Source organism: Nerophis ophidion, linkage group LG12 (assembly GCF_033978795.1).
Source record: "Nerophis ophidion isolate RoL-2023_Sa linkage group LG12, RoL_Noph_v1.0, whole genome shotgun sequence".
NCBI lineage: Eukaryota > Metazoa > Chordata > Actinopteri > Syngnathiformes > Syngnathidae > Nerophis > Nerophis ophidion.
Genome location: NC_084622.1, coordinates 20,810,148 through 20,833,557, shown reverse-complemented (window position 1 = coordinate 20,833,557; position 23,410 = coordinate 20,810,148). Strand labels below are relative to the sequence as shown.

General features: G+C 39.1%; 1 protein-coding gene across 1 annotated transcript in view; it reads left to right on the top strand.

Moving 5' to 3' along the window:
• The window catches only part of st3gal2 (ST3 beta-galactoside alpha-2,3-sialyltransferase 2), a 46,713-nt gene extending 25,031 nt beyond the window's left edge, over positions 1 to 21,682 (top strand). The window contains exons 4-9 of the mRNA XM_061918048.1: positions 3,517 to 3,576; positions 6,975 to 7,108; positions 13,680 to 13,859; positions 13,934 to 13,979; positions 20,230 to 20,349; positions 20,437 to 21,682. Of these exons, the coding sequence (XP_061774032.1) occupies positions 3,517 to 3,576; positions 6,975 to 7,108; positions 13,680 to 13,859; positions 13,934 to 13,979; positions 20,230 to 20,349; positions 20,437 to 20,610 (714 nt within the window). The 3' untranslated portion in view covers positions 20,611 to 21,682. The remainder of the gene's footprint in view (positions 1 to 3,516; positions 3,577 to 6,974; positions 7,109 to 13,679; positions 13,860 to 13,933; positions 13,980 to 20,229; positions 20,350 to 20,436) is intronic.
• The last annotated feature ends 1,728 nt before the right edge of the window (positions 21,683 to 23,410 follow it).

Below are 23,410 nucleotides of genomic sequence, written 5' to 3'. Positions count from 1 at the left end.
ATCAAAAAGTTCAGAGAATCTGGAGAAATCACTGCATGTAAGCGATGATATTACGGACTTTTGATCCCTCAGGCGGTACTGCATCAAAAACCGACAACAGTGTGTAAAGGATATCACTACATGGGCTCAGGAACACTTCAGAAAACCACTGTCAGTAACTACAGTTGGTCGCTACATCTGTAAGTGCAAGTTAAAACTCTACTATGCAAAGCGAAACCCATTTATCAACAATATCCTGAAACGCCGCCGGCTTGGCTGGGCCCGATCTCATCTAAGATGGACTGATGCAAAGTGGAAAGGTGTTCTGTGGTCTGACGAGTCCACATTTCAAATTATATTTGGAAACAGAGGACGTGGTGTCCTCCGGAACAAAGAGGAAAATAACCATCCGGATTGTTATAGGCGCAAAGTTCAAAAGCCAGCATCTGTGATGGTATGGGGGTGTATTAGTGCCCAAGGCATGGGTAACTTACACATCTGTGAAGACACCATTAATGTTGAAAGGTACATACAGGTTTTGGAGCAACATATGTTGTCATCCAAGCAACGTTATCATGGACGCCCCTGCTTATTTCAGCAAGACAAGTTTTACAACGGCATTGCTTTGTAAAAAAAAAAAAAAAAGAGTGCGGGTAATTTCCTGGTCCGCCTGCATTCCAGACCTGTCCCCCATTGAAAATGTGCGGCGCATTATGAAGCGTAAAATACGACAGCGGACTGTTGAACGACTGAAGCTCTACATAAAACAAGAATGGGAAAGAATTCCTCTTTCAAAGCTTCAACAATTAGTTTCCTCAGTTCCCAAACGTTTGAATGTTGTTAAAAGAAATGGTGATGTAACACAGTGGTGAACATGCCCTTTCCCAACTACTTTGGCACGTGTTGCAGCCATGAAATTTTAAGTTAATTATTATTTGCAAAAAAAAAACAAAGTTTATGAGTTTGAACATCAAATATCTTGTCTTTGTAGTGCATTCAACTGAATATGGGTTAAAAGGATATGCAAATCATTGTATTTCATTTATATTTACATCTAACACAATTTCCCAACTCATATGGAAACGGGGTTTGTGTAACATATACAACATGCTATACGTTTACCAAATAATCTGTCATTCCTAATCCATAAATCCAATGAAATCTTATACATCTAGTCTCTTACGTGAATGAGCTAAATAATATTTTTTGATATTTTACTGTAATGTGTTAATAATTTCACACATAAGTCGCAAACAACTGCAACATATATTCCGAAAAATACGGTATATTGAAAATCTTAATGGGCCGCATGTGGCCCGCGGGCCTTATTTTGCCCAGGTCTGCATGAACGCTCGTAAAGAGTAACGTGAGTGTGTGTTGCTACGCTCGGTCTAAAAGACAATATATGGTGTTCAAAGTTTCTGGCAGCTATCCCAGACCTTAGTAGTCAGCTTACAGGAAGTTTCATGGTCCCTGAACAACAGCGGCACAATGTGCCAAGCTGGATTTGGCGGCTTCAGAGAGGGAAAAGCCGAAGGATGGCGGGATGAAAAAATGGATCGGGAGACTCATGGAAGAAGAGACCAGCTGGAGAGTGAGAGAGGTAATGGGGGAGTGAAAGACAGATTTGGTGCTCTCTGATCGGCACTGATGAGCTGTGTAGTGCACAGACGTCTCAGAGAGGACAAGAAGGGGTGGAGGAGAAGCTAAAGAGGGAGCGGGGAAAATTAAAGGAGAAAGAATTAGACATAAGAGCATGCATGCTGCCAGGGAAGACGCATGGATGGAAATGTGAGGGAGGAGCAGAACTCGACCGCTGGTGGAGGAAACTGTTAGACCAATGGTTCTCAATTGGGGGTACTTGAAGGTATGCCAAGGGGTACGTGAGATTTTTTTTAAATATTCTAAAAATAGCAACAATTCAAAAATCCTTTATAAATATATTTATTGAATAATACTTCAACAAAATATGGATGTAAGTTCATAAACCATACTTGCCAACCCTCCCGGATTTTCCGGGAGACTCTCGAAATTCAGCGCCTCTCCCGAAAACCTCCCGGGACAAATTTTCTCCCGAAATTCAGGCGGAGCTGGAGGCCACGCCCCCTCCAGCTTCATGCGGACCTGAGTGAGGACAGCCTGTTTTCACGTCCGCTTTCCCACAATGACGGTATAACTGTCGAACGAGCGAGGGCGAGTTCTTGGTTTCTTATGTGGGTTTATTGTTAGCAGTTTCATTAACGTCCTCCCCGCACGGTAAAACAACACACAACAACAGCAGTCACGTTTTCGTCTACAGTAAAGCAGTTCGTCTGCCGTAAACAGCAATGTTGTGACACTCTTAAACAGGACAATACTGCCATCTACTGTACATGCATATGGTTAGAAAAATAGTGACAGAGAATAGAACAAGGAAGGAAAATTCAACCCTTAACTCAACGAGTAGATGAGTGTTATGTGTGTGTATGTGTAAATAAATGAACACTTAAATTCAAGTATTTATTTTATATATATATATGAAATACTTGACTCTTAACCACGCCCCCCGCCCCACCCCCGACCACGCCCCCCAACCCCCACCTCCTGAAATTGGAGGTCTCAAGGTTGGCAAGTATGTCATAAAGTGTGAAAAGAAATGCAACAATGCAATATTCAGTGTTGACAGATAGATGTTTTTGTGGACATGTTCCATAAATATTGATGTTAACAATTTATTTTTTTGTGAAGAAATATTTAGAATCAAGTTGATGAATCCAGATGGATCTCTATTACAATCCCCAAAGAGGGCACTTTAAGTTGATGATTACTTCTATGTGTAGAAATCTTTATTTATAATTGAATCACTTGTTTATTTTTCAACAAGTTTTTAGTTATTTTTATATCTTTTTTTTCTAAACAGTTCAAGAAAGACCACTACAAATGAGCAATATTTTGCACTATTATACAATTTAATAAATCAGAAACTGATGACATAGTGCTGTATTTTACTTCTGTATCTCTTTTTTTCAAACAAAAATGCTTTGCTCTGATTAGGGGGTACTTGAATTGAAAAAAATGTTCACAGGGGGTATATCACTGAAAAAAGGTTGAGAACCACTGTGTTAGAGAATATTGTTGAGTGGAAATAAAGAAAGACGAGGATGGATGGATGGATGGAGGAGAGGATTTTTGATTCTTTACAACATTGGTCCCCAACCACCCGTCAGGGGAAGTGGAATGATAGTTCGGTTTCAGCTATTGTACTGTAATTGGTTCCAAAGGCGTCGTCAAAACCAAATTGGAATAAATAAATACAAAAATTCCAACATTTTCACATAAGAAATAATGTAAATATTCACTGCCAATGGAATCTCCTGCATTTGTCCATCCTTTATTTTTTTTCTGACCTCATTTTGGACTTGGGTTTGGTCCACATGTGTTTCTTCCTATTAGATATGTTCATCAAATTAGAAAAAGAACACGCACGCTGCAAAGTACGACACCTCAATGATGTTATTTCTCTGCAGAGCCTCCTAACCAGACTTTCTTTCCCTGTAGATGTTGCAGCCCCAGTTTAAATCTCACAGCATCCAGCAGGTGCTGCTCAGGTTGTTCCAGGTATTCTACTCATTCATCTTGTTACTTTATTACTTGGCGCCATTTGAAAATAAGCTTACAAGACTTTTCAAAAATGTCAGTATTCCAGGAATGAATGGCATGCATATAAGTGAGAAGGGTGTGTGCTGCTTGTTATTCAGGGCCGGGAGCCTCAGGCTGTCTCACCGTGTGATCGTATTATGTACAAACCCTGTTTCCATATGAGTTGGGAAATTGTGTTAGATGTAAATATAAACAAAATACAATGATTTGCAAATAATTTTCAACCCATATTCAGTTGAATATGCTACAAAGACAACATATTTGATGTTCGGACTCAAACATTTATTTTTTTGCAAATAATCATTAACTTTAGAATTTGATGCTAGCAACACGTGACAAAGAAGTTGGGAAAGGTGGCAATAAATACTGATAAAGTTGAGGAATGCTCATCAAACACTTATTTGGAACATCCCACAGGTGTGCAGGCTAATTGGGAACAGGTGGGTGCCAGGATTGGGTATAAAAACAGCTTCCCAAAAAATGCTCAGTCTTTCACAAGAAAGGATGCAGCAAGGTACACCCCTTTGTCCACAACTGCGTGAACAAATAGTCAAACAGTTTGAGAACAACGTTTCTCAAAGTGCAATTGCAAGAAATTTAGGAATTTCAACATCTACGGTCCATAATATCATCAAAAGGTTCAGAGAATCTGGAAAAATCACTCCACGTAAGCAGCATGGCCGGAAACCAACATTGAATGACCGTGACCTTCGATCCCTGATCAAAAACTGACATCAATATCGGAAGGATATCACCACATGGGTTAAGGAACACTTCAGAGAACCATTGTCACTAAATACAGTTTGTTGCTACATCTGTAAGTGCAAGTTAAAGCTCTACTATGCAAAGCGAAAGCCATTTATCAACAACATCCAGAAACGCAGCCGGCTTCTCTGGGCCCGAGATCATCTAAGATGGACTGATGCAAAGTGGAAAAGTGTTTTGTGGTCTGACGAGTCCACATTTAAAATTATTATTGGAAATATTCGAAATCGTGTCATCCGAACCAAAGGGGAAGTGAACCATTCAGACTGTTATCAACGCAAAGTTCAAAAGCCAGCATCTGCGATGGTTTGGGGGTGCATTAGTGCTCAAGGCATGGGTAACTTACACATCTGTGAAGGCACCATTAATGCTGAAAGGTGCATACACGTTTTGGAATAACATATGCTGCCATCAAAGCACTGTCTTTTTCATGGGCGCCCCTGCTTATTTCAGCAAGACAATGCCAAGCCACACTCAGCACATGTTACAACTGCGATGCTTCGCAAAAAAAGAGTGCAGGTGCTTTCCTGGCCCGACTGCAGTCCAGACCTTTCTCCCATCGAAAATGTGTGGCGCATTATGAAGCGTAAAATACGACAGCTGAGACCCCGGACTGTTGAACGACTGAAGCTCTACATAAAACAAGAATGGGAAAAATTTCCACTTTCAAAGCTTCAACAATTAGTTTCCTCAGTTCCCAAATGTTTATTGAGTGTTGTTAAAAGAAAAGATGATGTAACACAGTGGTGAACATGCCCTTTCCCAACTACTCTGGCACGTGTTGCCCCCATGAAATTCTAAGTTGATTATTATTTGCAAAAAAAAATAAAGTTTATGAGATTGAACATCAAATATCTTGCTTTTGTAGTGCATTCAATTGAATACGGGTTGAAAAGGATTTGCAAATCATTGTATTCCGTTTATATTTACATCTAACACAATTTCCCAACTCATATGGAAACGGGGTTTGTATATATATATATATATATATATATATATATATATATACATATACATATATATATATATATACACATTAGGGGTGTAACGGTACACAAAAATTTCGGTTCGGTACGTACCTCAGTTTAGAGGTCCCGGTTCGGTTCATTTTCGGTACAGTAAGAAAACAACAAAATATAAATTTTTGGGTTATTTATTTACCAAATTTGTGAACAATGGCTTTATCCTTTTAACATTGTGAACACTATAATAATTCTGCCCACGTTAATCCACATTAAACTGCCTCAAGTTGTTGCTTTGATTAAATAAAATGAAAAAACTTTTCTTCTACATATAAAAAGTGCAACATTAAACAGTTTCCATTGAAACTGTTTAATGTCAACTCATCATGCTTAATTCATTACAGCATTTGGGAAGCCTGTAGTTGACTTGTATTATGTAAATGTTGTATTTTTATCAACATGTGATAGCAGGGACCCTGCTATTCAAAACTAGGCTGCTACATTACTAATGATTAATGTAACTATAGCTGAAAAATAGTTCAATAGAAATAGGAGAGACTATTCACTCCTAAACACAATGGAGTTCAATGAAATAACAGACAGACAGACAGGGCTTTGCTGCCCCTAACACACACACACGCACGCACGCACACACACAAACACACAGCAAAATGAGCCAATGTTACGCTAAAAGCTAATTAGCCTTCACCTCAAGCCTATACTGTGAGCAAGCTGAGCTGCAGTTTAAGTTTCTAAAAGGTCAAAAAGGTGATTTCAGTAATAGTTGTGACTGGGAAGTGTTTAGTATAATTAGGGTAGAGCCCGCTGCTCCCCTTCTAAACGAATATCTTTGCTCGACGCTAAAGCATTGACTACATCGCTCTGAATACGCACTGCTGATTGGCTTTGTATGTAACCAATCAGATGGTTGTGTGGGCGGGACAATGCTGGGTGCTCAGACAGAGGCAGAAAGCAGAGCAGCTTGTAAAGACTTCTGCTTCCAAACTCGTTCGGTACGCCCGCGTGCCAAATCGAAACGGTTCAATACAAATACACGTACCTTTACACACCTAACATACACACATATATATATATATATATATATATATATATATATATATATACATACATACATATATATATATATATATATATATATATATATATATATATATATATTTATATGTAGGTGTGGGAAAAATCACAAGACTACTTCCCACACCTACATATTGCGCTCTACCACGGTATCGAGCACTATTCTCTGGATAATCCAATCAAGACTTATATATATATATATATATATATATATACACACACACATACAATTATGAACAAAATGGTGGGAAATAAAAAATGTCATTTACAGTATATAACTATTCACAATGAAGTGAGTTTGTGTTTCATTTCAGTGTTTGTAAAGTTTTTTTAGTATGCAAGTCAAAATCTGTGTTCAATGTGAGAAACCCTTCCTGTTACTTGGCTGCTGGGAAATTCCCTGGATTGCAATGAACTTCCTGAAATTCCAATTAAAAAAACTACCAATGTAATGTAATATCAAACTCTTCAAGTGTATATTGTCTCTGCCTGCTAATGAAAGCTCATATTTGTGTTAATGATGTTCTGTCAAAGGTGATTCCCGGAAGATCTCCGTACGGCTCCTGGGATCCGGCACGATGCCTGCGGTGCGCCGTGGTGGGGAACTCCGGAAACCTGCGCGGGGCTGCATATGGGACCACCATCGACGAACACAACTACGTCATGAGGTGAGAGACGAAAAGATGTGGATGGGGGAAGAGAGAGATGAAGACTAAGGCGGAGGGAAAGAAGGCGGCAGATGTGCTGGAGGGCGTCAGGAAGGAGCACGATACTCTTATCACTCAGCACGACATGTGTCATCAAAGTTACATCACGGCTGAAAGACGAAAACTAAACAGATGTGCACCTAATGCTATATTTAATCCTAACATTTCATACGCTCCTGGATGCAAACGGTTGGCAGAGGGGGTCACGGGCTTCTTGGGAGGTCAACAATCCTAAGAAGTTGAATTATATTGCTCGCACGGATATAAAAAATAAATCCTTTGGACTTAATCTATCGCCTCTGTTGCGTTGTGCCAAGAGCAACTCTACCATTTTGGCTGTTAAGTTTATTTTGGTTGTTGTTTTGTTTGGCAGCAGGATTGTGCCGAACAACATAGTATCCACAAAACCTTGCAAGTTAACCACCTTGACAGGAACCCCTTTCACACAGTCAATTAAAGCATTGACTCATTCCAGTTTGTTGTTCAAAATCTGTCAATTAGGCTACAAACCCCGTTCCTATGAGTTGGGAAATTGTGTTAGATGTAAATATAAACGGAATACAATGATTTGCAAATCCTTTTCAACCCATATTCAGTTGAATATGCTACAAAGACAACATATTTGATGTTCAAACTTATACACTTTATTTTTTTTTTTGCAAATAGTAATTAACTTAGAATTTCATGGCTACAACAGGTGCCAAAGTAGTTGGGAAAGGGCATGTTCACCACTGTGTTACATCACCTTTTCTTTTAACAACACTCAATAAACATTTGGGAACTAAGGAAACTAATTGTTAAAGCTTTGAAAGTGGAATTCTTTCCCATTCTTGCTTGATGTACAGCTTAAGTTGTTCAACAGTCCAGGGTCTCTGTTGTCGTATTTTAGGCTTCAAAATTTTCAATGGGAGACAGGTCTGGACAACAGGCAGTCCAGTCTAGTACTCACACTCTTTTACTATGAAGCCACGCTGTTGTAACATGTGGTGTGGCACTGTCTTGCTGAAATAAGCAGGGGCTTCCATGATAACGTTGCTTGGATGACAACATATGTTGCTCCAAAACCTGTATGTACCTTTCAGCATTAATGGTTCCTTCGCAGATGTGTAAATTACCCATGCCTTGGGCACTAATACACCCCAATACCATCACAGATGCTGGCTTTGCGCCTATAACAATCTGGGTGGTTCTTTTCCTCTTTGTTCCCGAGGATACCACGTCCTCTGTTTCCAAATATAATTAGAAATGTGGACTCGTCAGACCACAGAACACTTTTCCACTTTGCATCAGTCCATCTTAGATGATCTCGGGCCCAGAGAAGCTGGCGGTGTTTCTGGATGTTGTTGATAAATGGCTTTCGCTTTGCATAGTAGAGCTTTAACTTGCACTTACAGATGTAGCGACAAACTGTATTTAGTGACTGTGGTTTTCTGAAGGGTACCTGAGCCCATGTGGTGATATCCTTTAGAGATTGATGTCAGTTTTTTATATAGTGCCGTCTGATGGAACCATTGCTGCGGGATATGTGAGAGACTCCTGGGACAAATGGAGAATCATGTGCTTCTCAGTCCTTTCCATCAAGGACATGGAAGACATCTACCTATTTGGAACCGTGATCGCGGGGCACTTGCTGATTGGGCTGGGCATTGTTCTGGTGCAGTGGTTCTCAACCTTTTTTCAGTGATGTACCCCCTGTGAACATTTTTTTTTAATTGAAGTACCCCCTAATCAGAGCAAAGCATTTTTGGTTGAAAAAAAAGAGATAAAGAAGTAAAATACAGCACTATGTCATCAGTTTCTGATTTATTAAATTGTATAACAGTGCAAAATATTGCTCATTTGTAGTGTTTTTTCTTGAACTATTTGGAAAAAAAGATATAAAAATAGCTAAAAACTTGTTGAAAAATAAACAAGTGGTTCAATTATGAATAAAGATTTCTACACATAGAAGTAATCATCAACTTAAAGTGCCCTCTTTGGGGATTGTAATAGATATCCATCTGGATTCATCAACTTAATTCTAAACATTTCTTCACTAAAAAACAAATCTTTAACATCAATATTTATGGAACATGTCCACAAAAAAACATTGTTGCATTTATTTTCACCGTTTATGAACTTACATTCATATTTTGTTGAAGTATTATTCAATAAATATATGTATAAAGGATTTATGAATTGTTGATATTTTTAGAATATTTTTTTAAAATCTCACATACCCGTTGGCATACGTTCAAGTACCCCCAGGGGTACGCGTACCCCCATTTGAGAACCACTGCTCTGGTGTATCGTCAAATTCGGAAGACAATGGCACCCACTCAAGGAGCCCAAAGGCTGTTCGTCGCAATGGTTGAGAGCATCCAGCATGGACGAATAGAACAGACAAGTCATTGTTTTTTGTCTGCTCGAGAAAAACAAACATCCTAATCTACGATTTGACTCCCTCGAATGGCTTTGACGCTTTGAACAACAGGAACAGGCTGTTCTGAAAACACCCCCGAGGACACCTCAATAATAGACGCTTTTGACCCCCCACCCCCACCTCACGCCTTTACCACTGCTTTTTCGCCTTGGGGTGATGGTTGGTTGGCGGGGTTTCAAAGCAGCAGTTGCCTTCCAGGGCCCCAACTCCCCGCCCCTCTGTTGCGAGTTTGTCGTGATTAAATGTAACGTGTTTTTGTGTGCATTGCACGGAGGTTTTTCTCCCACTCCAGACTAGGCCCCTTTAGGAGCCCAGTCTGGATCATATTTTTTACTCATCTTCTTCCCCAGCGTTTTACCTTTTCCCATCTTTTAAAAGGCGCCTCGTTGCGACCCATCAGCGTTCCTGTTCTGTAACCCTTACACTGTTTGTCTAATCTTGACCGGGTTTGTGTTGTAAACAAAAATGTTCTTGTACTTGTTGCAATGACAATAAAGACCTACTTACTAGGGGTGTGGGAAAAAATCGATTCGAATTTTAATCGCGATTCTCACGTTGTGCAATTGTCATTTTTAATTTTAATTTTAATTTTTTTATTAATCCAAAAAAACAATACACAGCAATATCATAACAATGCAATCCAATTCCAAAACCAAACCTGACCCAGCAACACTCAGAACTGCAATAAACAGAGCAATTGAGAGGAGACAAACACGACACAGAACAAACCAAAAGTAGTGAAACAAAAAAGAATATTATCAACAACAGTATCAATATTAGTTATAATTTCAGCATAGCAGTGATTAAAAATCCCTCATTGACATTATCATTAGACATTTATAAAAAAAAGAACAATAGTGTCACAGTGGCTTACACTTGCATCGCATCTCATAAGCTTGACAACACACTGTGTCCAATGTTTTCACAAAGATAAAATAAGTCATATTTTTGGTTCATTTAATAGTTAAAACAAATTTACATTATTGCAATCAGTTGATAAAACATTGTCCTTTACAATTATAAAAGCTTTTTTTTTTTTTTAAATCTACTACTCTGCTAGCATGTCAGCAGACCGGGGTAGATCCTGCTGAAATCGTATGTATTGAATGAATACAGAATCCTTTTAAATCGTGAAAAAATGTTTGAATCGAGAATTGTGTTAAATTGAAAATCGATTTGAATCGAATCGTGGGACACCCAAAGATTCGCAGCCCTACTACCTATGTGGCAAGCTGGCACCCTTGTTGTTTTGGAGCCTTCTTTAGCAACAGCATGCTCAAACGTATTTTAAGATGTGTTGTGAAACGTACTTTATGGGCGGGTATACAAAGGGCGAGTCAAAAAAGTTTAATATATGTTTCTTACTGCTAAATCAATGAGCTCTAAAATAATCACTTAGACGTTTGCATTTTTTAAATTAGATTTTTCAACAAAAAACATCTCACAAACAACCGCTTTGTTCACTGTGGTCTGTTTCATCTGCGACGTATTGTAATGCAACAAGATGACATGCTGATACCGTGATCATTTCTTGGACATTGTTCAGTCCCTGCTTGCAATGACCTTGTCCTAATGGCATGATTACTGATTCTGCTCACTGTCTAAATATGAGCAGATCAGTGTGACATTATTGCCTTCATCATTATTCAACACATTTCACAGCCAGGAATCTCACTTTTAGTCTGACTTTGGTGAATTGATTTGGTGCATTAAAAGGAGACAAAAGATTTTGCCTGTTTTATATTCAGTATTGATGCGCCTGGCACACTGACAGAGGTCATTCTTTTGTAGAAGAATCCTGCATTTACCAAAAGTAAACTGATCCATAGAAGACAGCAGCCTCGACTACTTAGACTTACGTTTTATTGTCATTCAAATTTGAACTTTACAGTACAGATAAGAACAAAATTCCGTTGCATTAGCTCATGGTAGTGCATGATTAAAAAAAAGCAATAAGCTGCATATATAAATAAATGAATTACTGTACTATTGTTCTTAACCTTTAAAAACCCCATGACCCCAGAACAGGTGGGCAGTCCGAACTGCTATGCAACGCGTGTATGAATATAACAAGAAAAAATGTCAGGAAAAAGCTCAACCAAACACATTTTAGGAAAACAGAAATAAAGTCCCAAGAAGCACACTGAGGGTGGCCGTATAAACAGCTTTAACACTGTTACAAATATGTGCCACACTGTGAACCCACACCAAACAAGAATTCCAACCACATTTTGGGAGAACATCCGCACCGTAACACAACATAAACAGAACAGAACAAATACCCAGAATCCCTTGCAGCACTAACTCTTCCGGGACACTACAATATACACCCCCCGCTACCCCTTACCCCAACCCCGCCCACCTCAACCTCCTCAGGGAGAGCATGTCCCAAATTCCAAGTTGCTGTTTTAAGGCATGTTAAAAATAATAATGCACTTTGTGACTTCAATAATAAATATGGCAGTGCCATGTTGGCATTTTCTTTTCCATAACTTGAGTTGATTTATTTTGAAAAACCTTGTTACATTGTTTAATGCATCCAGCGGGGTATCACAACAAAATTAGGCATAATAATGTGTTAATTCCACAACCGTATAGATCGGCATCGGTTGATATCGGAATCGGTAATAAAGAATTGGACAATATCAGAAAATCGGCAAAAAAGCCGTTATCGGACATCTCTAGTTAGAACTTTACGCTACTTTATATTGGAAATGGCAACAGCAGAGGGCGAATGTCCTATAACAAGAAGATAGTGAAAAAGAAGAAGCTTATCGACTGTCATCGGTACGGACTATAGTGGCTTATGAGCGCAAATTTCATGACTTACTGTATGCAGATCTCGAATACACATCAGCAGGTACCAGAAGGTAAGAAAATTTGGTTTTGCGTAATATTGTAAAACAAAACACAAAAACGACAAAAAAGCCATTATCGGACATCTCTAGAAATAATGAAGGTTTTATTTCCATCCACCCATCCATTTTCTACCGCTTGGGGGTCGTGGGGTTGCCGGAGCCTATCTCAGCTTCATTCGGGTGGAAGGCGGTGTAGAAAACTGGACAAGTTGCCACCTCATCACAGGGCCAACACAGATAGACAGACAACATTCACACTCACATTCACACACTAGGGCCAATTTAGTGTTGCCAATCAACTTATCCCCAGGTGCATGTCTTTGGAAGTGGGAGGAAGCCGGAGTACCCGGAGGGAACCCACGCAGTCAGAGGGTGCTGAGGAAGAACAGACTGGAGAGACAACTGATGGTGACCTTCTATCGCTCGGCTGTCAAGAGCTTGCTGACGTACTGCATAACAGCGTGGTACGCCAGCTGCACTGAAGCAGACAAACAGGTGATTCAGAGGGTCATAAAGTCGGCACAAAAAATCATTGGCTGTCCCCTGCCCTCCCTGAAGGATTTACACGACTCCCGCTGCCTCAAGACAGCAAAAAACATCACCAAAGTCAGCACACACCCTGGCTACCACCTGTTTGACCTGCTATCATCAGGCAGGCACTACAGGTGCATCAGAGCCAGGACAAACAGGCTCAGAGACAACTTCTTTCCCAGAGCTGTCACCATGTTGAACTTTAACTTATAATAATAATAATTCACCCCTGTACAATATCCTGCCCTAATACCTTACTGTGCAATACTACTCTTCGAGTGCAATACTGATTGTTATTTATTACTTCGGTACTCTTTTTTTGTTCTGTATATTGTACGGTATTTTGTATTTCTATAGTGTTTTGTATATGGTACAGGATTGCTTATTTTTATTGGATAGTAGTCTATTTATTTCAATTGTTTGTTGTTTCCTTTATTACCTTTTGTGTTATTTATTTCACCCCATATTTGTTCCCACAACCGCACCTTAAGTTGGAGTCTTTAATCTCGTTTATATGCAAATATAATGACAATAAAGTCCATTCTATTCTATTCTATTCAGTCACGGGGTAGAACATGCAAACTCCACACAGAAAGATCCCGAGCGCAGGATCGAACCCAAGATCAAACATGTTAAATGATCAACTCAACATTTTGAAAAAGAATACTATGTAAAAAAGGATAATATTAACCTACTGACTTTGCTCCCCTCTCACACTTAGAATAAACTTAGCCCCGACGGTGGGTTACGAGGAAGACGCCGGCAGCCACACCACTCACCACTTCATGTACCCGGAGAGCGCCAAGAACCTGGCGGCCAACGTCAGCTTTGTCCTGGTTCCTTTTAAAACTCTGGATCTGCTTTGGATCACCAGCGCGCTGTCCAGCGGCCAGATCCGATTGTAAGAACAGCGTACAGTTCAGACAAGTCGCCAATCCGATTGACAAATGCTAATTAAACACGTCTCTTCTTTAGTACCTACGCTCCAGTGAAGCAGTTCCTCCGTGTGGATAAAGACAAGGTAAGTCATTATTTGTAGCTACTTGCTCATTGACACAACAAACAGAAATGCCTACGCACACATACAAAAACAATAATGTCAACATTGTTGACAAAAGGATGACGGTTAGATTAGAAACCATCCCATTGTTTTAACTAATCTACTTCTGCTTTAATCCGTGACAATAAAAAAACTCGCAACTAATCCTCACCATGTGGCGTCTTCACAGTGCATATATTCGCCTCAGCACAGACATCATTTTACAGTGTTTTTCGAAGTGCGGTCAACAATATAGATTTGTAGGATGTAGGCCCCAAGCCTTATTAATCATTGCTCACCATCTGGTTCATTCTTTACGGAGACCAAAACCTCCGAAGGTTTTAATATTAAAAGGGTAAAACTGTCAGGACTAGGACTTGGATTGTTTTTCTGACGCAAAGGAAAATTGGCATGAGCCGGACGTGAATGTAAGTACATGTTTATTTTTAAACACTATAACTAACAAAAAGGCAAACAAATGGCGCGCACAATGGCGGAGAACAAACTTGACTACTAACAACAAAAACTAGAACCAAGGCATGAAATACAAAAAACTCAATAACTGTGACCTAAAAAACCAAAAACTTTCGTGGCATGGACAGAATGATAATACAGCAATGGCATGGCATGAAGGCAGTTGATGAATATGAAAAGTCGCCAGGCTGACTTCCTGGCAACTTCCGGTTTAAATAATAGACATGATAATTACAAACAGGTGTGACACATGAAGACAGGGGCGTGACATGAGGGCTAGGTGAAAACTAATGAGTTGCTATCGAAATAAGAAAAACAAGGAAGTGCAGGAACAAGAACTGAATGTCCAAAAAACCAAACATGACCCCATAGACGTGACAAAAATAGTTTCATAATCTGTAAACAGGACTTGAGAGTATTTTATTTATATTGGGCCATTTTTTAACGACAACCTGTTTATGCTGATTGTAAAGCTTCTTTGTCACTTTTTCCATTCATGCAAAACGTACGGAGGCCAACTCATCAAGTCTTGGCCAACAGTGCCCACAGTGTCATGATCTGTTGCCCGGATCATGTTTTTGTTTAGTTAAAGGCTCCCTTAGTTCTGTAGTTCTGGATTTGTGTGTTATTGGTTGCCATGGGTGCTGATTATTGTCACCTGCCTCTGATTAGTGTTCGGGGCGCTCACCTGCTCCCGGGCACTAATCAGAGAGCTACTTATTCCTGCTTTTTGCCACAATCAGTCCGGCTGTCTAGTTTGCTCTATGCAACAAGTTTTGTTTACTTTAATGAATTTTGATTGATTGATTGATTGAAACTTTTATTAGTAGATTGCACAGTACAGTACATATTCCGTACATTTGACCACTAAATGGTAACACCCGAATAAGTTTTTCAACTTGTTTAAGTCGGGGTCCACGTTCCAACGATTCCTGTTTTTGGACTAAGCTTTGCCATAGCTTTCCCTGCTATTGGCATTCTTTTCTGTTTGATTTATGTTTCCTGACTGATTTATGGTAAATAAACCATTGTCGTACCTGCACGCTGCCCTCTGGAGTTCCGTCTGCATCCTGGGAAAACGATCCGCGTATTAACATGCGACCCCGCCGTGGCACACGGAAGTCGATTAGGTCCCACTGTATTGGGACCAGATTGAGAAGAAAACGTCATAGAATTAAGAAGAAGTTGTTGTTAGCATGTTAAGGTCAGCAATACAATTTTAAAAATAAGCATTGGACTCATTGTGCTTCTTTTGAGACACCACATTACATACTTAGAATAGAATAGAAAGTACTTTATTGATCCCTGGGGGAAATTCAGCACCACAGTTCGCTCACAATAGACAAACATTTAGGTATTTTTTACATGTGAATAACATGAATACAGTCTATTATACAGCATTATTCACATGTGAATAATATAAAAACAGTCTATTATAAAACATTATTCACAAGTGAATAACATAAATACAGTCTATTATACTGCATTATTCACAAGTGAATAATATAAATACAGTCTGTTATACAGCATTATTCACATGTGAATAATATACATTCAGTCTACTATACAGCATTATTCACATGTGAATAATGTAAATAGTCTATTATACAGCATTATTCACATGTTAATAATATAAATACAGTCTATTATACAGCATTATTCACATGTGAATAATATAAATACAGTCTATTATACAGCATTATTCACATTTGAATAATATACATGCAGTCTTTTATACAGCATTATTCACAAGTGAATAACATAAATACAGCCTATTATACAGCATCATTCACATGTGAATAATATAAATACAGTCTATTATACAGCATTATTCACATGTGAATCATGTAAATACAGTCTATTATACAGCATTATTCACAAGTGAATAACATAAATACAGTCTATTATGCTGCATTATTCACAAGTGAATAATATAAATACAGTCTATTATACAGCATTATTCACATGTGAATAATGTAGATAGTCTATTATACAGTATTATTCACATGTGAATAATATAGATACAGTCTATTATACAGCATTATTCACATTTGAATAATATAAATGCAGTCTTTTATACAGCATTATTCACAAGTGAATAACATAAATACAGTCTATTATACTGCATTATTCACAAGTGAATAATATAAATACAGTCTATTATACAGCATTATTCACATGTGAATAATATAAATACAGTTTATTATACAGCATTATTCACATTTGAATAATATAAATGCAGTCTTTTATACAGCATTATTCACAAGTGAATAACATAAATACAGCCTATTACAAAGCAATATTCACAAGTGAATAACATAAATACAGTCTATTATACAGCATTAGTCACAAGTGAATAACATAAATACAGTATTATACAACATTATTCACCTGTGAATAATGTAAATAATATACAGCATTAACATGTGAATAATATAAATACAGTCTATTATACAACATTATTCACATGTAAATAATATAAATACAGTCTATTATACAGCATTATTCACATGTGAATAATATAAATACAGTCTATTATACAGCATTATTCACATGTGAATAATATAAATACAGTCTATTATACACATGTAAATAATATAGTCTATTATACAGCATTATTCACATGTGAATAATATAAATACAGTCTATTATACAGCATTATTCACATGTGAATAATATAATATACAGCATTATACATGTGAATAATATAAATACAGTCTATTATACAGCATTATTCACATGTGAATAATGCTGTATATTATATTATTCACATGTGAATAATGCTGTATAATAGACTGTATTTATATTATTCACATGTGAATAATGCTGTATAATAGACTGTATTTATATTATTCACATGTGAATAATGCTGTATAATAGACTATTTATATTATTCACATGTGAATAATATAAATACAGCGGACGATGGCGTGGAACACCGCAGAGGCCACCACAGTGGATATGTTTCTTTTACTTTTTATTCATAGCTGTATGTAGAAGTGTCTGGTTGTATCTGTTGCTTTAATGTCTTTAATGTCTTCTGTGTTCTTTGATGTTTCCCTCTTACACACATGGAAGAGGGATGTGTACCATGGCTATGAGTTGGTTTTTTTGTTTTTTTTCCCCATTGGCCTCAGTCTGCACCTCCTATCCAGGGCCCAGGCTAAGACCGATTTTTTAATTTTATTTTAATCTTCTATTTTTACTTCCCCCCCCCTTGTTTACCTGTATCTCATCTTTTTTTGTAAGGGGCGCTGGAAGCCGGCAGACCCGTCAGTGATCCTGTTCTGTCTCCCTGTAATGTTTGTCTGATCTTGAATGGGATTGTGCTGAAAATTTTGATTTTCCTGAAGGAACTCTCCTGACGGAATAAATAAAGTACTATCTAATCTAATCTAAATACAGTCTATTATACATTTAAGTACAGTCAAAACGGAACATATGCATGATACAGTCTGATGGCTGTCGGTACATGTACAATATTACAAAGGGCACCAAAATGATGCACCGAAAGTTTCTTCTTTTTCTGGTCTGGTTACTAACAATGTTGGCACAGTGCCCTTATAACACCGGGTTTCGGTGCCTATCCCTACTCGTGTTTGACGGAGAGGATAATAAAATGGTGTTAGTGATTTGGAATGATTTCAGGAACTTGGTGATCTTGTTTACTGGTAACTTGCTTTTTATGTTGATGCATCCTATTATATATTATACTATGAAGCTAAATAACTGTTAATGTGTTACGTTAGCATACAGTACCTGGCTACTATCATAAAATCCTATTAATAGGAACATTTTATTGCGATATTACTAGAAAATGATGTAATAGTGCCAGCATAAATGCATACCTGCATGATTAAGTGACTTTCTAGACCCTGAACTGGTCTCCAGTACAAAGCAGTATACACAAACAACCATTCACACTTCAGCATAAGTATTACAAATAATGAAATAGTCAGTGTTGAAGAAGACTTCAGGAGAAGCGCAGCATAATCAAACCTGCAAAAGCATGGAAGGATTACATGCCCACGCACTTTCACTCACTCAACATAGCCAAGTCAGAGAATGACTGGAATGCAATCCCTGCAAGTACGTAATGATTACAGCACATTTCAAAGTAGAAACAAAAGACTTAAGACTATAAATACTCCAAAAGTCAATTTTGCGGCATGTTCGCCAAGCCTTGACACCAATTACTGTGCTGATTGAAGACATTATTCATGCCACCGCTACTTAGCCCATCATCATTATGATAGCTACTAGGCCTGGGCGATATATCGATATAGTCGATATATCCCGGTTTTGTCTCTGTGTGATATAGAAAATGACTATATCGTGATATTCGAGTATATGTTCTCGCGCAGTTGCTTTTAGTTGCGGACATTACACTACAGGCTTTTCTTGTCTCTCCTCTTCACAGAGACATAAAAACAAGCGCACCTCGTTACATACGTCACATGTGCAACATCACACGCCCTCCCCGAGCAGAGAGGTAGCGACATGGTAACATTAGCCGTGATGCTAGTGGAGTGGTGCGAGTGGTAATACGAGCGAAATAAGCTGCCAATCTGGTAACAAATGAAGGAAGAATTAATTCCCAAGAAAAACAGCACAGGGTCCATCGTCAGGCGGTGGTTTAGCTTCAAGCGGGAATATGTCGAACAATTATGCAGCAAAAGCGTTGCTATAAAAAGTAGCAGCACTGCTATTAGATTTCCTATTATGCAGCTCATTTTTATTTGACAGTGATTGAAATATCTTGTGTGATATCTTGCACAAAAGTGCACTTTGTTTTTTTTTTAGCTATTGTAGTGGTGTTCTGTACAAAAAGTGAATTTTAATTTAGTGTTGTTTTGATATGTCATTGTGGAGAGGCGGAGCCGACGGGCCGACAGCGGAGTAGGATCAATCGTCCTGTCCCCTTAGCAGATAAACAGCCCCAAAGCATGATGTTTTCACCCCCATGCTTCACAGTAGGTATGGTGTTCTTGGGATGCAACTCAGTATTCTTCTTCCTCCAAACACGACGAGTTGAGTTTATACCAAAATGGATACATGGATGACACAGCAGAGGATTGGGAGGATGTCACGTGGTCAGATGAGACCAAAATATAACTTTTTGGTATAAACTCAACTTGTCGTGTTTAGAGGAAGAAAAATACTGAGTTGCATCCCAAGAACACCAAACCTACTGTGAAGCATGGGGGTGGAAACATGCTTTGGGGCTGTTTTTCTGCTAAGGGGACAGGACGATTGATCCGTGTTAAGGAAAGAATGAATAGGGCCATGTATCGTGAGATTTTGAGCCAAAACCTCCTTCCATCAGTGAGAGCTTTCAATGGTTGACCGAATACTTATTTTCCACCATAATTTACAAATACATTATTTGAAATTTCTACAATGTGAACTCCTGGATTTTTTTTTCACATTCTGTCTCTCACAGTTGAAGTGTACCTACGATGAAAATTACAGACCTCTGTCATCATTTTAAGTGAGAGAACTTGCACAATCCGTGGCTGACTAAATACTTTTTTGCCCCACTGTATATCGCGATATGGCCTAAAAATATTGAGTTATTAAAAAAAGGCCATATCGCCCAGCCCTAATACAGCAGTAGAAAAGTGATGAGACAAGCAAACGTGTTGAAAGACGAATGCTCAGTGTGGGTGGAGGCCAAGGACGAGAGGCAATCTAGCCCAAGTCGAGCCTACTACAAAATGTTGAGTTCTTCAAATATTTTCTTCTGGTCTATTTACAGGTTCAAATTTTTAACCCAGCATTCTTCAAATACATCCACGATCACTGGACCAGGCATCACGGTCGCTACCCGTCCACGGGCATGCTAGTGCTCTTCTTCGCGCTGCACGTCTGCGATGAGGTCAGTGAATAACTTCCACATCCGGTAACTTCAATGTCTTCTCGTTCAGAAAATCCTCAAATTCTTCCATTGCCAACTCTCCTACAGGTGAACGTGTTTGGCTTCGGGGCAGACGGTCGTGGAAACTGGCACCACTACTGGGAGCAGAACCGTTATGCTGGGGAGTTCCGAAAAACGGGGGTCCACGATGCAGACTTCGAAGCCCAGATCATTGAGAGACTGGCTCAAGCTGGAAAAATCACTGTGTTCCCGGGAAAATAGCGCAAGAACATGCCAACTTATTCAAGGACATCGGATGGAAATCTGGAGAAGTCGTAAACACTGCGGTGTGTTGAACAGTTACAAGTTGGGGGGTTTCTACAGAGGCTAAAACAGTCATTTTTGAGATGCATCATAACAGATTCAATTAAATCACTCCCTCGTGATAGGATGTGGACCATGGCTTAAGACGTGACGATTTATCGATGCCAAAATCATGAAGAGTAGTCAGTAGGGGTGTAACGGTACGTGTATTCGTATTGAACCATTTCGATACGGGGGTTTCGGTTCGGAGGTGTACCGAACGAGTTTCCACACGGCACATATTAAGTAGCATACCGCACGTTGTGTAAACAATGCACACCGAGGCACAACACACCGCATGCTAGCAGCGACCGGGCCTCCTCTTTTCACCGGGTATGTCCTCTTTTGCGGGGCTGTCCGGGTGGAGTTTCTTAAATGCCTCAAATGTCCGGCATTTTAAGTTAGAGTTGCGTGTATTTTCAATGTACGTTCGGGGTTAAAAACAAAACAAATTATGCATTCGTGAGGGAGGGGCAGAAAAAGAGAGAGGGAGAGAGTTATGATAAACGCGCATGCGTGGCCAGGCTCTGCTTTTTACCCATAGATTTATCAGATTTTATTTTTTATTATCAATAGCAGGGCTTGTCAAAAGTGTGCCCCGGAGGCCATTTGCGGCCCACAGCTAATGTTTTAAAGGCCCACAGCACATTCTAAAAATATTATTAAAATAAACAAAAACATCACAAAAATGAAATAAAAAAGCTTAAAAGTTAAATGTAATTTAGAAGAAGTTGCAATGTTGACTAATAAAATAAAAGCTGTTTTTTCTTTCAAACTGTCATTGCTCAAAACATAATATTGAATCAAAATCAATATTATTTTGAATTATTGACCTATCCAAGGTTCTGATTACCGCACATCAAATATTTCACTAAGAAAAATATTTTTGGTGGACGATTGTGCAAATTTGGTCAATAAATGACCCAAAATTTTATGTTTTCTTACTGTACGGAAAATGAACCGAACCGTGACCTCTAAATCGAGGTACGTACCGAACCGAATTTTTTGTGTACCGTTTAGGGGTGTAACTGTACACAAAAATTTCGGTTCGGTACGTACCTCGGTTTAGAGGTCACGATTTGGTTCATTTTCCGTACAGTAAGAAAACAACAAAATATAAATTTTTGGGTTATTTACTTAACCAAATTTGTAAACAATGGCTTGATCCTTTTAACATTGGGAACACTCTAATAATTCTGCCCACGTTAATCCACATTAAACTGCCTCAAGTTGTTGCTTTGATTAAATAACATGACAACTTTTCTTCTACATATAAAAAGTGCAACATTAAACAGTTTCAAGTCAACTCATCATGCTTAATTTATTACAGCATTGGGGAAGCCTGTAGTTGATTTTTTATTATGTAAATGTTATATTTGTAGCAACATGTGATAGCAGGGACCCTGCCATTCAAAATTAGGCTGCTACATTACTAATGATTAATGTAACTATAGCTGAAAAATAGTACAATAGCAATAGGAGAGACTATTCATCCTTGAACACCATGGAGTTCATGTAGGCTTTATGATGCACTAACATTATTATATACACTATCAGAGACGGAAACTCTTCATTTAACACAATGTCCTTTTTTGCTGCTTCAACACACCTCAAAACTGTCCGTAACACACACACCGCGAAATGAGCTAACGTTACGCTAAAAGCTAACTAGCCTTCACCTAAAGCCAGGACTGCGAGTGAGCTGAGCTGCAGTTTGTTTCTATAAGGTCAACGGGCTCATAGTGATGTTTAGAAAGTAGTTGACTTGGAAGTGTTTAGTATAATTTGGGGAGAGTCCGCTGCTCCCCTGCTAAACACCTATCTGCTCGACGCTGAAGCGCTGGCTACATGTGCTCTGAATACGCACTGCTGATTGGCTGTTACAGCTTCTGTTGTAACCAATCAGATGGTTGTGTGGGTGGGACAATGCTGGGTGCTGTGCAGGAGACAGAGGCAGAACGAAGCGGAACAGCTTGTTAGGACTTTAGCATAGGCGGCTACTTCATATGTTCGTGTGGAACTCGTTCGGTACTCCTCCGCACTGAGCCGGAACCCCCGTACCGAAACGGTTCAATACAAATACACGTACCGTTACACCCCTAGTAGTCACCTCTCATGGCTCAAACTAAAAGACCAGCACTCAGCTTCAACTCAGGAGTGAAAAATGGTGACGTACAGTAAGTCAATCGAACCATCACTATGATCGGCACTAGACTCAGCACCGAACGCCGGAGAGACAACCGTCCCTTTCCGTCATTTTTTTCTATGGATTGATGGCTCTAATCCCCCACCATTTATATAAATACAATTTGCCTCAAGCAAGAAAAAGCAGAACCAGCTTTTCTAGAGGACCATTCTTCTGCAGCCTTTTTGTTTCCAATGGCAACAAACTGCGCTGTGGATGTTGACGGCCACACAGTGCTGCACCGTAGGCGGGCAGACAGACAGTGATGAATCATCGGATACAAACATTTCCATTTCTCACAGAACCAGAAGCTTTTTGGTAGGAAATGATTCCTCTGAAAGACTTTACAGAGGTGAATACTCTCTAATCGTGACCAGTGCCGGGGGAAAGGTAGTGACAATTCTAAGGGCCCACAGCGCCCCACACACACACACACAGGCAATGAATGGGGTAGAAGGGCCCACACCGATATTCTTTCAGGCGGCCCAGAATCCTTAGCAACTGCCCTGCGTGTGATTTTGATGGGTTTTAAAG